Here is a 16,350-nt window from a genome sequence, read left to right on the forward strand (position 1 = left end):
TTTTAAATCTAGGAATATGGTGGAAAAATGATATAACTTGCTACAGAACTATTTTAGTTAAATATATTGCAAGCTTTTATTGACATGTTTTAGCTTTTTAAAGGAAATTGTCTGCATTGTTTAGTGTTTTTAAAGTAAAACAGCATAAGTGTTGATAGATCCTGGAGTGTGAGCCTAAGTACTCGGGATTGTTTTCAATTTTCCCATTACTTTGAGATCAGCTGAAGCTTAAGTTTCTTATCTGATAAGAAAAGGAAAAATTTTTGGTTTTGTGAAGTCTTTTGAGACCTTTGATTGAAAGATGCAATCAAGATGAGTCCATAAGAAATTTTTTTCTCTGAAAGCTTTCTGCATGAGCTCATCAGTTTTCAAATGTTTAGAGTAGATTTGCATATTTGAGTGAAAAATTATGAATGAATGTTGAAGCAGTGTTGCATTTCTAAAGTATTCTTAGCAATCTAAGAGTGTCAGAAACCCTCAGACTTTGTTTGGTATTTGGCAATGAACAGTAGATTATTATTTTTTTTTAATTTTTACTACTGTAAATGTCAGAAAATTCTAGACACTCCTCAATCACTACTTGTGAGATTAAAATCTTTGAGCAATTAAAGCAACTTTGAATTTCCTAGATTAGATATGCAAAACAGGAAAAAGCTTGGTATTGATTATAGAATCTTCAACAGGCTTTAATACTTGGTACTATTTTTTTAGAATGGCTGTAATCTTATTCCCATTGCAGAATGAGGATTATTTCATTACTGGCACTTTGTCAACTACCAGGTTTATTTTCATTTTTCAGCTTTTCCAAAATATTTACCTTTTAAAGCCAACACTATGTACTCAACCATTATGAAACACTGCAACAGTGGGAATGCAGAAACTTTGTATTCCTGGTTTTGACCTGGACATACGCTGTTTGTGGTGTAGTTATTGCCCTTTGAAAATAGTGTGCTTAGTTGAATTGTATAAAACATTGTTTTTTCACAGAAGGTACTGGTTCTATCTCAACTCATCCTTAGCTGAGCCTGTTTTAGTAAAGGTAAGGATGCATCTCAGGAGTTGTTCACTTGAGCAGTCCTATTGAGTCAATTATAAATGTATCTAACTGTTAATGTTCTTATGTTCGTTCATAACGAGCAAAATACCTTAGAAAATTTTGAAATCCTGCTTAAAGCCAGCCTATTTATATACATCAATAAATTTAAGATTGAGATCTGTTTGGGTCTTTGTGAAAAAGGGATGTTCAATACACAAAAATGTCATTTTTTCAGGGACGGTTGGGTTCAATTGTGCTCCGAGAACAGGAATTCAAATTTAAAATAGGTTTGTAGTGTTTGGTTTGCTGATAATTACAGCTATTTGGATTTTTAATAATCAATCTGTTGCATGCAAATTTTTTTCTATATGTTTTGTGAAACAAGTACAAGAATCAACATATTGGAATTAAACTTTGTGTTATAAATAACTATAGAAATTATCCCATGTCAGGCCATTTAAAACTTCCTGTTATAGTTAATTCATGAGGATAGCTTTCTGAAAAGTAACTTATTTGGCCCAAAAACTTAGGCATGTAAGCATAATTGCTTAATAATTAGTGTTTCACAGGAGGGAAAAAGCTTTTTTTGGTGCCTTATCAGCACATTTAATTCCTTAGTATTTTTTGATGTTTAACCTTAATTATGAATTAAGGTAAATTTTGATTTCCAGTTGCTTTTTTTCTAAATATTATAGCTGTCTTGTTCTTATTAAAATTCTGAAATGTGCTTTTGGTTAACTATAATCTTTAGTATTAACATAGATGTGCAGAATCAGATCTGCTAAGAGAAGATGATAATTTGTTAAGTCAGGTTAAGGAGTTGAGAATATTAGAACTCAAAGTTGGTTTTCCATTATATAAGTTATTTTAAAATAAAATTTAGACAATAAATGTAATTTTCCTTTGCCTCAAAGTAATCTTTTTAGAAGCTTGAAGATGATAATCACAACATAAAACAACTGCATTTGAATGAGTTTTACTAGTGAACCCTCAAGTGTTTAATTATTTTGGTTTCTAGAAGACCTCAGAAGAAGCAGTAAACCTTGGTGGATGAGTGATGCATCTGCTTTTCCAACTTTACTTCCAGTCAATGACACCTTAAGTAGTCATAGTCGACAGAAGAGATCAGTAAGCCTTGAACGGTTTGTGGAAACGCTGGTAGTAGCAGACAAAATGATGGTGGGATACCATGGTCGCAAAGATATTGAGCACTACATTTTGAGTGTAATGAATATTGTAAGTTTCATCCCTCTCTGTGTCCATATCAATATGTATGTTCTGAATTGATAAAGCAACTGTATTTTTTTATTGGCATGAATAATGCCTTAAAATGTATATTAGCTTGCAGTAATTAATAGTTGAAGTATGGCAAATGTTAGCATTGTGGGGAAAAATCCAGGACTGTTCCTGTCAAGAAATATGCTGTGATCACTTAAATTGTTTGTCTTTGATTTTACATTCATATAATTACATTTAGATTATACAGTTTTATTCTGTTTAAGTTGACAGTCCAAATGCTCCTTTATGCTGGATGGATTATGAAACAAGGTATAAATGGTTTTCACTGAAAAGTATGAAGAAGTTTCATTTTTACTAAATGGTCATTTGTTGGTCCAAAAATAACTTATTCATGTGATAATAATTAACGTCATGAAATTACATTGAGCAGGAAAATAGGTTAATTTTTAAACCATTTAAGAAAGAAGTAGTGTTTCTTCTCTGACTTTGTGCCTTTTCTTATTTTCTGGAGGTCAGGTTGCCAAACTTTATCGTGATTCCAGTCTAGGAAATGTTGTGAATATTATAGTGACACGTTTAATTGTCCTCACTGAAGATCAGGTAAGAGCTGTTGCACTTACGTTATATCCCTGAAATAAGTGTTACGCTATTGTGTAATATGGGTTTAATTTAATTGTTGCTTGAAATGGCTGTATCTGAGTATAAAACCTATCTTTTAATCTTTAATCAAGATGGAACAGTTCAAAGGAATATTCCTCACGTCTCATCTCAAAGTTATCAGTTATTTACTTCAGGTGAATATTGATACACTGTTGGGGATGTCAGTTTATTGATAGAAACCACTGCTTCTAATTATAGTCCCATTTTAGCCTTCAAAAGGCTTAACAACTGACCTTGGTAATTTGTTTGAAACATTTCTGGTATGTATGTTGTATTGCAGCCAAACTTGGAGATAAACCACCATGCAGACAAGTCCCTCGATAGCTTCTGTAAGTGGCAGAAATCCATTCTCTCCCACCAAAGTGATGGAAACACCATTCCAGAAAATGGGATTGCCCACCATGATAATGCAGTTCTTATTACTAGGTATGGTCATTAAAAGTATTGTGTTTCTTATTTCTGTAGCTTTCTTGCTCTTTCATTATATATAATATATATGTGCTAGTCTTAAAGTAATAAATTAATATAAATGGTAGGTAATATTAAGAGGAGGAAAAATAATAGATGGCTTGTCTTAAATATATCAGACTATTAAACTATAGAAAAGAATTTGGAAAAGTAAGATCTACAAATTACTTCTGTTATTTTCACTTCATAATTGCCAATGCAAGGTATTCCAGTAGAACAGATGAATCCTGTTGAATGTTTTATACTTTATTGTTCTTAATCTTAAGAATTAATTTCAATTATAAAAGTGTAGGAAATGTTATGTCAACCATATATAATGTTTTTAATAAGACATTCAAGCCAGAACCTCAACTATTGTAATAATATCTTTCTGCTGAAACGGTTCTTGCAGATTCAGGCAATGTGAGAATCTGCTTTGTAGCTGTTTTGATTTATTATGTTCAATTAAGATGAGAACTGTCAGTTTTAATAGTTTCAAAGACTGTGTATGTGCGCGTTTGCTTCTATTCCACCATTCCTGTGATAGATTCAACAAAGCTTGTGCTGTAATCTTGCAGTCCTGGTAAACATATTGCTGATTGTCCTCTGCATTTACGGGTAGACAACTGTACTTCATTAGGAGATCAGCTTCCCTGTTGTTTAAGGACAGTATTTATTCTTTTCTATTTTGTTTAAATAGCAGCAGGTGCATCACACTAATTTGGATAAGGGTCTTTGTATTATAATTTCTGCTTTCCAGGACAAATTCTGTACTACTCTGTATGTGACCTATTTGTGGGATCATTCTGTTCACTGCAGAAATTTTTAAAATGGGGATTATAATAATTGATCTTTCCTAGAATTTTGCATAAAAGGTATAATGTAATGACCACCCATGTATTTTTTGCATTCATATTTCAAATATAATTGTTATGGGTGGTCATTAATACTACATAATAACAATTAGAATGATTAAATTCCAAAGTGAATTAGAGAGCAGTTATACTCCAGGAACCTTTAAAAAACCCTCTAATATTAAAATTTTTTTGAATGAAATTCAAAATAAAATATAGCTACATTATAAGATTTTGATTGAGCCTTTGTTTATGCTCATTTTTGCATACAGGTAGTTTATTCACTAGGACTGCTCACGTGAAATTAAATACATCTTTATAGCTGTGCTACACGTCAAGCCTTTACTAGCATAATTTAGGCATTGAGTGAAAAAGTATAATCCATAGGTGGTATGTGTGTCAGTCAAAGCTCCCCAGTATGTATGTATAAGCTGTGTTGGCAACACTACATTTTTACTCTTATGGCTGAATGTTTTGTTAGTGTTGTTCTGGTACTGCAAAGCACAGCTGTTTATTTTCTTTCACTGTTGTGCTTTAATGCATTTTATTACTGAATATTCTATACTAGCTTCCCTGTTCTGGTAGGATGTTCCCAGCATAGTTTTAAACAGTTTTCTGTTCCAGAGTAAGGCTTAAATCAATGATAACTTTCAGGTCTTTAACTGCAAAAGGAGCAAGTCTCCAGAGAACACGAATAATACCTGTTGAAAATTAAGCTTTTCAGCAAGAAGTAGTAAATATTAAGGACTAACTTTATTCTTCATTATGGAGGCTTAGTAATTACATAAGTATGCTGCAGAGTTTCTTTAGGACTCGTGTATGCTATCTTTTGAAAAGGACTTAAGAGTTATCACTTCCAAGCTTACTTCTAAGAAGTTTACATTTCTAAGTATGTACTTGTATTTTAAATTAACAAAGTGCCTCAGTGTAGTATGAGCAGGCTAGTAATACCTACCTTTATAAAGCATTGGTGAACTTAAAAGTGTTTAGTTATATATGCTTTCATGATAGAATGTTTGTATTCATTTATTTACTATAATAATTGTAACTCCTAAAAATAATCCCAAATGCTACACTGATCAATTTGAATGGATCAATCAGGCTTTTACGGAAACTGCTAGCTATCCTGACTCTTACTAATAAAATGTATCGCCATATGTGAAAACTTGATTATTTTGGGGGGGGGGGAGGGGTGTGTGTGTGATGTTGGAATGAGTAAAGATAAATTTATATTAATATATACATGTAAATACTTTAATTCTAAATGACTTACTGAAATGGTAACATGCTTGTTTTCGTTCTGTTTTGGATATCTCACCAGATGAACTAGAATTAATGCATTTTATGTGAAAGAAAAGGGTATAGCTACTGTGCTTTAAACTCCTAAAGTGTTAGAGAGCTCTTTAGTAACCTCCTCTACCTGAAGGAATTTGAACCTATACTACCAAATTTAAGGTCACTTCAGCTGCTGTAATAGTGTTTTGAAAGCAGTTTCCTAAATCTCTCCCACTGATGTTGCTCTGCTTTTTATGGGATAATTACATTTTCATTAGATTTAACACTGGAACCATTTTTGGTCATTGTGTGTATTGCTATTTTATGGAAAGTAGGAAAGCTGTAGTGCACTATTATGAATAGTTCTGTATTGATCAAAACCAGATTTTTAAGTAATTGATTTATTTGAAAAATATTACCTAGTCCTAGCTGAGTACTTTGCAACTTTAACAATCCTTATCTGAAATGTGAAACAAAGTTGTTAAGAAAAGGAGTAATTTTCTTAATCTGTTGAAATGAAGATAGCACCCCAGCTTTTCTTAGAAACAGATGGCTTTCCTCCATGATACTTTCAAAGATGCCATGCTCTGATCTGGAAGAAAAGCAAACTGGTATTATAGGTTATTATTCCCTAGAGGTGTCTGCTTGACCAATGTAGATAGACTTTTGTACTCTAAACTCGCTGTATGCTAAAACCAGGTAGCCTCACTGGCATGGAGGTATGCCCAGGCTAATCTACTAAGTCCCATGGCAATGATGTTAACATGCCTGCTAAGCCTTTTGGACAAGAAACCAGGACACCTACCTATGTTCAGTGTGCCCGGTGTATGGGCTTCTCTGTCATGGTCCCACAGGCACCCTGCAGTCTGCAGAGCACTTATTTTACTGAATGGATAGGGGATTGCAGAAAACTTCTTAGCTGATAATAAAAAAATAAGGCAGATAAGAAACTGGTCCAAGTAAAAGCCTGATTCCCAATCTATAGAGCAAAATTGTGGTGGTGGTAGTATGGTATTGCACAAATATGGTAACAAAAATAATGTGCATTTTCAACATGCTGTGGGAGTATTAGGACTGGTTTAACTTCTTTAATGCTGCCAGATTTTATGCTGTTGTGGTTTAACCCCAGCCAGTAACTTAAGGACCATGCAGCTGCTTGCTCGCTTCCTCCCCATCCCACTGGGGGAGGGGGGGGAAATTGGAAAATGGTAAAACCTGTGGATTGAGATAAGAACAGTTTAATAATTTAAATAAAGTAAAATATAATACTAATTGTAATGAAAAGGGAGATAACAGAAAGAGAAATAAAACTCAAGGGGGGGGGAAAACCAAACCCAAAACAAGTGATGTACAATACAGTTGCTCACCACCTGCTAACTGATGTCAAGCCCAGTCCCTGAGCAGTGATTTCCTCACCCCAGCTAACTCCCCCCCAGTTTATATACTCAGCATGACATCATATGGTATGGAATATCCCTTTGGCCAGTTTGGGTCAGCTGTCTTGGCTGTGTCCCCTCCCAATTTCTTGTGCCCCTCCAGCCTTTTTGCTGGCAGGGCCCAAGAAACCAAGAAGTTCTTGACTGAGTATAAACATTACCCAGTGTGTTATCAACATTATTTTCATCCTAAATCCAAAACACAGCACTGTACCAGCTACTAGGAAGAAAATTAACTCTATCCCAGCTGAAACCAGGACAGCTGTAGGTATAAAATTGATAATTAGCAGGAACATTTCCTGATGACATTTTCAGAAGCATCTTTCTTCAGTTTCCTTGGGGAGCTTCTGAGTGTCCCTGAAACTGATGAGAATTAGATACCTTCTTGTGAAATGAACCCAATGGAAAGTAATAGGCCTCATACAAGGTGTTTATTACAGTCTTGGGATGTCGGGTGACTTTGTATAATGTGAATATCAGTTACCCAGAACACTAATAATACTTTTGTGAGTGTTATTGTGCCTTTGCCATTTTTATTCATTTACTTCAGAACTTTTGTTCATGTTTTCTGAGTCTTAAATCAAATGTTTAATTGCATTTCAAGATAACTGTGATTGAATTAAGGTTCTAAAACAATGAGAGCTGTGTTGGTGTTTTTTGGGGTTTTTTTTTTTGAGTTCCCTCTCTGAAATTTTACCTATACTTTTTCTGTGGGAGACTATATTTAAGTCTCAGACTTCAATATTTTATCCTGTAGTTGTCTATATTGGTTTCCTGGGGGCAAGTGTCAGTAAAATACTTCATAAATAAAATTAAGTTGATTGATAATGTAATGCTGTTTCAACAACATCATCTTTTTTTCCATGAAGTGACTTTAGATAAATCTAGTACATCCTTAAAATTTTCATATTAAAAAAAAATAAAACCTTTTATGATTCTCTTGAGTCTTTTGATAGACAAAAATTAGTCTTTGCATTTGGTTCCTATACTCCTGCATCACTGATATGATAATCTCACTTTTTAGCAACATTAATGTCAGGTCCTCCAATTTGTCATTTTAGGACTTAGTGTAAGTTTTGTGAGTCTCTGTATATTCTCCCTTGTGCATCCCACCCCCAGCTTAGAAATATCAATTTGCCTTTTTGAAGCGAGTTCTTGCTTGTTTGCTGGGTTTCTAGATTTTTTTGGGTTTTGTGTTTGTGGTGTGGTGGTGTGTTTTTTGTAGCCTGCCGACTTGTTTGTTTCTTCAGAAACTCTCTAAGAAAGTCTACATAGTTCACCTTAAAAACACAAAAACTTTGAGTTCCCAATGTATGCTATGATAGTTACTTATTTTTGAAGAACACTTAACCCAGCTTCCCTTCCATTTCAGTCAGTTGCTTCCTTCTCTTGATCTTAAAGATCATAAAATAGGGAAACTGTTAAAATGGTATGTAATTTGGGGTTCCTGGCACTTTTAGATCATGCAATTTCTGAGCAATGCCTTGGTTAACTTGCAAGCGTAACATTATGAACAAAACATTCCTTGTCCTGTGCACCTGCACAGAATGGTAAGGGCCAGAGAGTTGCATTCTGATTTACACTTTGTAGCAAGGGTGGAGAGTATGACAAAATGGAAAAATGGTGCCTTTTTTTTCTTTCCTCCTTCTTTTGCACCCTAAGAGTTCTCTAATGCTACTTTTTTTTTTTTTTTTTTTTTTTTTTACTGTAGCTCCAGATGGTTTATTTTGTCCAGGTACTAAATAGCTGTTTTTCCAAATGATGTATGTGACTGTATAAACTTTGCAGCAACGGAGTCTTTTCCAGATGGGAGGGAAGATCCAGAGCTATTAATTTGCCTCCTGGTGTGTCAGTAGATCAAGTGAAAGTTGTAACAAAAAGCCCATAGGGAAGATGGTTTCAGGGGTAAGTTGAGATGTGTGGGTGGATTTCCAAAGGGGAAGAATTTGGTCTTTGAGATACAAATGTTTAAATGGAGAAATGTTTGAAACTTTACTCACAGATAGTACTTTCTCAAAAGTCATTGTATGAAATAACATTTCCTGTTGGTAGCATCATATATAAAGAGTTTGTTTTATCTTTTTTTAAAAAGAAAACCAAATCCACTGTGCTTGACAAAAGCATCAAGGTGTCTTTGCAGCTACAGTGCTTTGTATAGGAACATGATTCCAAACCACGCAAAAACCTTCTTGAAAGCTTTTTTGTAAAACTTTTAGTTTTGAGGCTCTAAACCTGCATGATTGTTCTTCATTTTTTCTTCATTTTTTTCCTGGTACATTGTTAGAGATACTTATGTAGATACAGCTTCTGAAATTAATAACTTAAATACCTTGAAATATAGGAATGGCTTACTTGGATTGGAGTCCATTTAAGTTAGTTTTCAGAGTGGTTTAGTACTTTAGCAACAACCTATTCAGCAGCCCCAATGAATTGATGTACTCTGTTGTTGGAGGAATCTTTATTTGCTTGAATAAAGAATTGGGGCCACAAGATGTTTTTATTAGCTAAGCCAAATACACCTTGATTTGTAGGTTAGACTGGTGTTAGTAAAAACGTTCAATACCACAGCTGGTATAATTTTTCCATTTTTCTGGATTTTAAATGAGCATATACATGTTAATTTTTGAGACAGTGTATGAACTCTTTCTTAATACAAACCCTTGCATTTTTGCCAGGTACCACTGTACTTGTAATTCAGTAAGTGTATTGCTAAGCAGTGTGGTATGGCTGCTGTTAGCATTTGCTGTATGCAAACATTATTAATATGCAACATGTGCCTAGCAACACTGCTGAAGCCCATGTCAGAGGCATTAGCATTATAACACAATTGGTGGATTTTTCAAATCTTTGAAGGAGAGAAATTTTACAGAACTGGTTTATGTTTATATGTACAAGATGAACTTCATGATGCTTCAGTTAGTAAATTTCTCATTTGTGTGCCCTCGTGGGTAAGCTATACTCTCTCATTTGTCTGTGGGTGATGCATTCTCAGTGCAGGCCAGTACTGCCAATTTTTCTAAGGAGGCAGAAGGTATATGTATGTGGCAGCAATCTTAAACTCTTGTAAACCTTGTGGTTCATAATCTAAAGAACTGCAATGTTTCTGGCATTGCAGTAGATCCTTGAGAGGAGCAAAAGGTTTCTTGTTTTGTTTTTTGCATACCTGTGTAGATTTGACCACAATCATGCGGGGTTTTTTTTGTTTTGTTTTTAAATAACATTAAGGGGTTTTAGGCAGCTGGGGATGAGTAACGCTTCCCCATCAGGTTCTGTACTAGTTAAGGTATTTGATAGTGATGTAGGGCCAGCCAGGCCTCTGCACATTCCTTTCCTTCTGCAGGTCTGAGATTATGCTTCTCTTCTGAGGCACTGTTCCACTTTTTTCTGCACTTTTTAACTTGTTGCAAAGATTTCTTTTCTATACAAGGTACTCTCATGTCACCCTGTCAGGGCCATTTCCTAGCCTTGTCCAATAAACCCAAAGTGTTTCTGTTCCCATGAAGCCCTGTCTCTGATCCTCCATCCTGCAGTTTCTTCTTCCGTTAAGAAGAAAGGCTCTGATTTCAAGAAGTAATTCTAATGTAAATTGTATATGTTTGCTTCTTTCTTCCTTGACTCTTAATCCATTAAGTGGTTTTCACCCTTGTGTGCTATGCAGCCTTTCAAATTGTTCTACTGGAGTTCCTTATAGTGAATTTGAGCCCCTGACAGGAGGCTGTTTTTCCTTGGTTAACTTTTGTGCAAAAATCATAAGATTGTTCATTGACTAACACACGTGGTCTCCAGAACAGTAAGACTACTCAGAGTTGAAAAGCTGAGATGTATCTGTTTCCCTTAATTTCTGCCTCTGCAGATATTTAAAATGCAAGCAGCCCACTTCCCAAATAACAGCACTAAATTCCTCATGCCCCTTTGTTCTCAGGGAATTGAAGGGGAATAAGTGAAAATGTATCTGCATATTAAAATGATAAAATTGGGGGGGAAAGTCTAAACGCACAAACTACCCTGAAATATACTAGGACTCTGTTACAGCAGATTGAACAAAGTATAAGATATTATATTTGTTCTTGTTTGCACAGTGCTTTGCCTAATAGGAATATTTGTACCAGGGTTTCTGTACATGACATGTTCCTTATACTCCTTTTTAAATACCTGCTACTGGCAGAGTCAGTATATAGACCTAGATGTAGAGCCAGTACCACAATTCTTGTATTCTTGTGTCAAAAACATTTTGTAGGTCTTCAAAGAATATTCCTTAGGGTAGTGGAATGACTACCCTAAGACTGACTGACAAAAAGAGAAGCTGTGACTGAGAGATACAGCATAACAACTGTGAGCCATTACAGCAATACAGGATCTCTGTGTAGATTACTTGTTACAGATACATACGGGTCTAGAGCCATGTTCCAAGTTAGCAAGCCCTGCATGTTTGGTGGGGGGAAAACCCAACATATACAAAGATTTCAGTAGAGAACTGTCCCTTGTCGATTTTGTGTACATCTTTGTGAGCTGAGAGGCTGTAGGCTATGGAATGATGGCAGAAAATTAAATTGGAAAACAAAAGCGATACAGAAAAATGTAAGATAGTTGAACATTAATAAAATCAGTTGGCATATGTTGTGGTTTAACCCTGGCTGGCAACCAAGCACGCTGCAGTTGCTTGCTCACTCCCCCCTCAACTAGACGGATGGGGAGGAGAATCAGAAAGGAATGTAAAAGTCAAGGGTTGAGATAAGAACAATTTAATAAGCAAAACAAAAGCCACACATGCAAGCCAAGCAAAGCAAGGAATTCATTCCCCACTTCCCATGGGCAGGCAGGTGTTCAGCCATCCCCAGGAAAGCAGGGCCCCATCACATGTAATGGTTACTCGGGAAGACAAAGGCCATAATGCCAGATGTCCCCACCTTCCTTCTTCTTCCCCCAGTTTATATACTCAGCATGATGTCATATGGTATGGAATACATCTTTGGCTAGTTGGGGTCACCTGTTCTGGCTGTGTCCCCTCCCAATTTCCAGTGCCCCTCCATCCCTCTCACAGGCAGGGCCCAAGAAATCAAAAAGTCCCTGATTTAGTATAAATATTACCCAGCAACAACTAAAAACATCACTGTACTATCAACATTTCTCTCATATCATAGCCAAAACACAGCACTGCACTAGCTACTAAGAAGAAAACACTAACTGTGTTAGTGGATACCAGGACAGTATCCACCCCTTATTCCATACCATTTACATCATGCCATACTTTCCAATACCACCTCATTAACCACCATCACCCTTCCCATCCTTTGATATAATACACAGATATTTCCCATGTCTATGGACTACCCCTGTAAAAAAAAAAAAAAAAAAAAAAAAAAAAAATCTCACAAAACAAAACCAAGTCTATAAATGTCCATTGTGTTCATTTAGTCCATGAACATGGTCTCTTATGGTGGTCATTCAGGAGAAGAGAGGTGGTGTGTTGTATGGGGTTATTGGGCACCAAAACCAGCTCGGGTCACTGCTGTACTTGCACTGCTTCTTGTAAGGCTTGTCCTCCAATGGTTCAGGTGGTTGCTGCTATAGTCATTCCTATAACATGAAACTCAAATTGTGGGTTACAACAGTTTAAAGGCATATCCAGTTTAAAGGAGATTGTAAAATCTCCACCCCTGGACCCTTTGGACCACCCCGTAGGGTTTAACATTGCAATGAAATCTTCCCCTTGGACTTATCCACAGACTGTAACCTGCTCCAAGTGGAGCCTTGTGAGCCACAGTCTCTCCAGGGGTATCCCTGCTGTGGCATAGACTCATCCACAGCCACAGTCACTTTGAGGTGCACCTGTTCCAACATGGCCTTATCCATGGGCCATCACCATAGACCTGCTCCAATGTGGCCTTACCCACAGCCACAGTCCCTTCAGAAGTAAATCAGCTCCAGCATGGCCTTACCCCTGGCTGCAATCCCTCCAGGGCTGTACCTGCTCTGTCATAGACTTATCCATGCCCACACGCTTTGAAGTGCTCCAGCATGTCCTCACACACAGCCACTAATGCTTCAAGGTGTACCTGCTGCAACATGGACTTGCCCTTGGGCCACAATTCCTCCAGAGGCATATCTGCTGCAGCACAGACATAACCATGGCCACAGACACTCCGAGATATACCTGCTCAGGCATGGACTTATCCACGGCCACTGACACTTTAGGGTGTCCTGCTCCCATGTGGACTCATCCACAGGTCACAGTCCCTTTGACTCGAGTTCACACTGGAGTTCCAGCCTGTCCAGTACAGCAGCACAGAAACAGCAGTGATACCCTGGCCATCTGCCAGCCCTGGTGCATCACCATTGCTGTTATCAGAATGTTCCCGGGCCCAGCACAGTGAGATGATAAGCAGTGCAGCAAGCAGTGAAAGCAAGAAGCAGCCACTAATGAGCACTAGACTCAGTAAGTGATAGTTATGCTCTCATCACACACACACCCCCAACAGAATAAGTCCTAAAATGTAATTCAGGTTTGCATTCTTGGGTGTGAATTTCTTTGAGTTTTGGGGGGGAGTAGGTTAGTATAAATTGCGTTTTTAAGCATACTGCAGAGCCTACTTTTGTGTTAGATGATGCACTGCTACCTTTAATCTCTTCTGTTTCTAGGCTTAAAAGCAGATGCAGTTTTACTGACTTAAAACTTTAAGTGAGTTGACTGCCATGGTTTGGCCTTGGCACATGCTGCTGGGTATTTGTACCTCTGGGTTTTAATCGGACTTTCTTGTAGATTCATATGGAATCAGATGTCTTATTGTAAATTGTGCTTCTGTCCAGTGGAAGCAGGTAGGAATCCCCAGTTTGTGGATATTAAGAAACCTAGATAAGTGCTCAAGTTGGCCTAGTGTCACTTGAGTAAAAAATGTAATAATCAGCAGGAGATTGGTTAACTGCTATTCTCTCACAAATACATTTAACCTCTTGATCATTGCTGAATATCTGCAATTGCATAGTACAGTGGAAGATGTATCAAGCCCAGAATGGTAGCGAATGGAGTTACATCCAACTGGTGGCCAGTCACAAGTGGTGTTCCCCAGGGGTCAGTATTGGGGCCAGTCCTGTTTAATATCTTTTTCTACGATCTGGACAAGGGGACTTGAGTGCACCCTCAGTAAGTTTGCAGGTGACACCGAGTTGGGGGGGGGAGTGTTGATCTGCTTGAGGGTAGGAAGGCTCTGCAGAGGGATCTGGACAGGCTGGATTGATGGAGCAAGGCCAATTGTATGAGGTTCAACAAGGAGAAGTGCTGGGTTCTGCACTTGGGTCACAACAATCCCGTGTAACGCTACAGGCTTGTGGAAGAGTGGCTGGAAAGCTGCCTGGTGGAAAAGGACCTGGGAGTGCTGGTTGACAGCCAGCTGAATATGAGCCAGCAGTGTGCCCAAGGTGGCCAACAGCATCATGACCTGTATCAAGAATAATGTGGCCAGCTGGACAATGGAAGTGATGATGCCTCTGTATTCGGCACTAGTGGAGCTACATCTCAAATCCTGTGTTCAGTTTTGGGCCACTCACTTCAGGAGGGATGTAGAGGTGCTGAAGCATGTTCAGAGAAGGCCAATGAAGCTGGTGAAGGGTCTGGAGCACAAGTCTTATGAGGAGCAGCTGAGGGAACTGGGGTTGTTTAGTCTGGAGAGGAGGAGGCTGAGGGGGGACCTTATTGCTCTCTATGACTACCTGATAAGAGGTTTTAGACAGGTGGGGATAGGTCTCTTCTCCCAGATAACAAGCAATAGGACAAGAGGAAATGGCCTCAAGTTGCACCAGGGGAGGTTTAGATTGGATATTATGAAAAATTTCTTCACTGAAAGGGTGGTGAAGCTTTGGAACAGGCTGCCCAGGGAAGTGGTGGAATCACCATCCCTGCAGGTGTTTAAAGAATGTGTAGATGTGGTGCTCGGGGACATGGTTTAGTGATGGACTTGGCAGTCCTGGGTTAATGGTTGGACTTGATGATCTTAAAGGTCTTTTCCAACCTAAATGAATCTATGATTCTAAACATATTAATGAACTTTGATACCCGAGTCTTGTATCAGTTTTGGAAGGCTTCAGACCCGTGGCACATATCTTTCATATTACCTAGGCAGCTTGAAAAAGGGAGTCTGAAGTTATTGTTTAAATGGGAAAAAGAGGTACAGACGGTTCTTTAGCTTCCACATTAATTTAGCTGTAATGAAAGTTATTTGCTTATATTGTATTTTTAGGATAGTTAGTCCTGCTTCAAAATTGCAAGGTCCTAAGTAATGATGACAAATATTCATTGTTCATATTCTTTCAGTAGAAATGTCAGCCCTATGAGCATTCTCAACCGCCTGCCAAAGTGGAGTAAGCTATATTAAGCAATCCTTAACAATATGTTTGGAAATACGAAAGAACAAGAAACTGTACTCCAAACACTAGCAGAACCAAGGATTTTTTCAGATGTGTGATATGTAATCTGTTAAGTCATGAAAGTGGCTTAACCAAGATTGGTTTTGAAACTTCCATTTTAGTCATATTTTGGCTAAGATTGTTAATTATTTAGTGGTTAAAATATTAGCAACAAACAATAGCAATAGTAAGAGATGCAATTGTTCAGAAGAATTGTGATGTTTTACAATTATTTTTTTAGTTATGTCTTGAGTGAAATGGATTGCTTGTTAATCCAAAGCCTTTGTTCCTGTATATGACCCTTTCAAAAAAAAATATTCTAAATAATATGGTGCTTTGCTAGGAGTAGTAACTTCACTGAAATGTGTGGCTCTTTGTAGCCTTTACATTGATAAATTTGGTATCTTTCCCTGGATTACTGGAAGGAAAATCTCTATCTGCACATCCTTTTAAGTTCTAGAACTTTAAATTTATTCATTTTTATATTTTTACATTTTTTACTAATTAAAAAATAAGTTTTTACTTCAGAGTTTTTGCTTTAAGCTTTTACAAGTTAAATTCATCCAAGCAAACATGGGAATTTGATTAAAATATTTACATTTGTAAATTACTGGTATTTATTGAATAAAATCAAACTTAACATTAATAGAAACACCAAATTAACTTCCATCCAAATTATACAGAAGTAGGACTCAATATAGAAATTTAATAAAGTAAGGATATTTAAAAAGAGGTTGGATAACATGCAGAAGATACTGATAGTTGATTCCTCCCCCCCCCTTAATTTTATTTTCTGTTGTGCAAAATTGTCTGGTTCTTAATTATTTGAGCTTTAGTAAGTGTTCTGATTCACTAACTCTGATCTATGTAAAGTAATAAGATAATTTCGTGATTTAAGAACAGTGAAATTCTCCCTCTTTTTCAGCCACAATGGAGAGTAGAAATCTTTTATTGAACATTAACTTTTATTGTTTGCACATCTTATGGTAATTACTTGGATGTA

At 37.0% G+C, this 16,350-nt stretch overlaps 1 protein-coding gene across 5 annotated transcripts in view; it reads left to right on the top strand.

Moving 5' to 3' along the window:
• LOC121080568 (A disintegrin and metalloproteinase with thrombospondin motifs 6-like) overlaps nucleotides 1-16,350 on the top strand; it is a 150,050-nt gene that overhangs the window by 18,948 nt on the left and 114,752 nt on the right. For 4 of the 5 annotated variants that reach the window (XR_005825415.1, XM_040578663.1, XM_040578661.1 and 1 more), the window contains 3 exons: nucleotides 2,055-2,272; nucleotides 2,792-2,875; nucleotides 3,216-3,361. Coding sequence is in view for 4 of the 5 variants with exons in the window: in XM_040578663.1 (XP_040434597.1) it covers nucleotides 2,055-2,272; nucleotides 2,792-2,875; nucleotides 3,216-3,361 (448 nt within the window). In the remaining variant the exon portion in view is untranslated. The remainder of the gene's footprint in view (nucleotides 1-2,054; nucleotides 2,273-2,791; nucleotides 2,876-3,215; nucleotides 3,362-16,350) is intronic. The other variant, XM_040578662.1, reaches the window with a different exon arrangement.

This window comes from Falco naumanni, chromosome W (assembly GCF_017639655.2).
Source record: "Falco naumanni isolate bFalNau1 chromosome W, bFalNau1.pat, whole genome shotgun sequence".
Lineage (NCBI taxonomy): Eukaryota > Metazoa > Chordata > Aves > Falconiformes > Falconidae > Falco > Falco naumanni.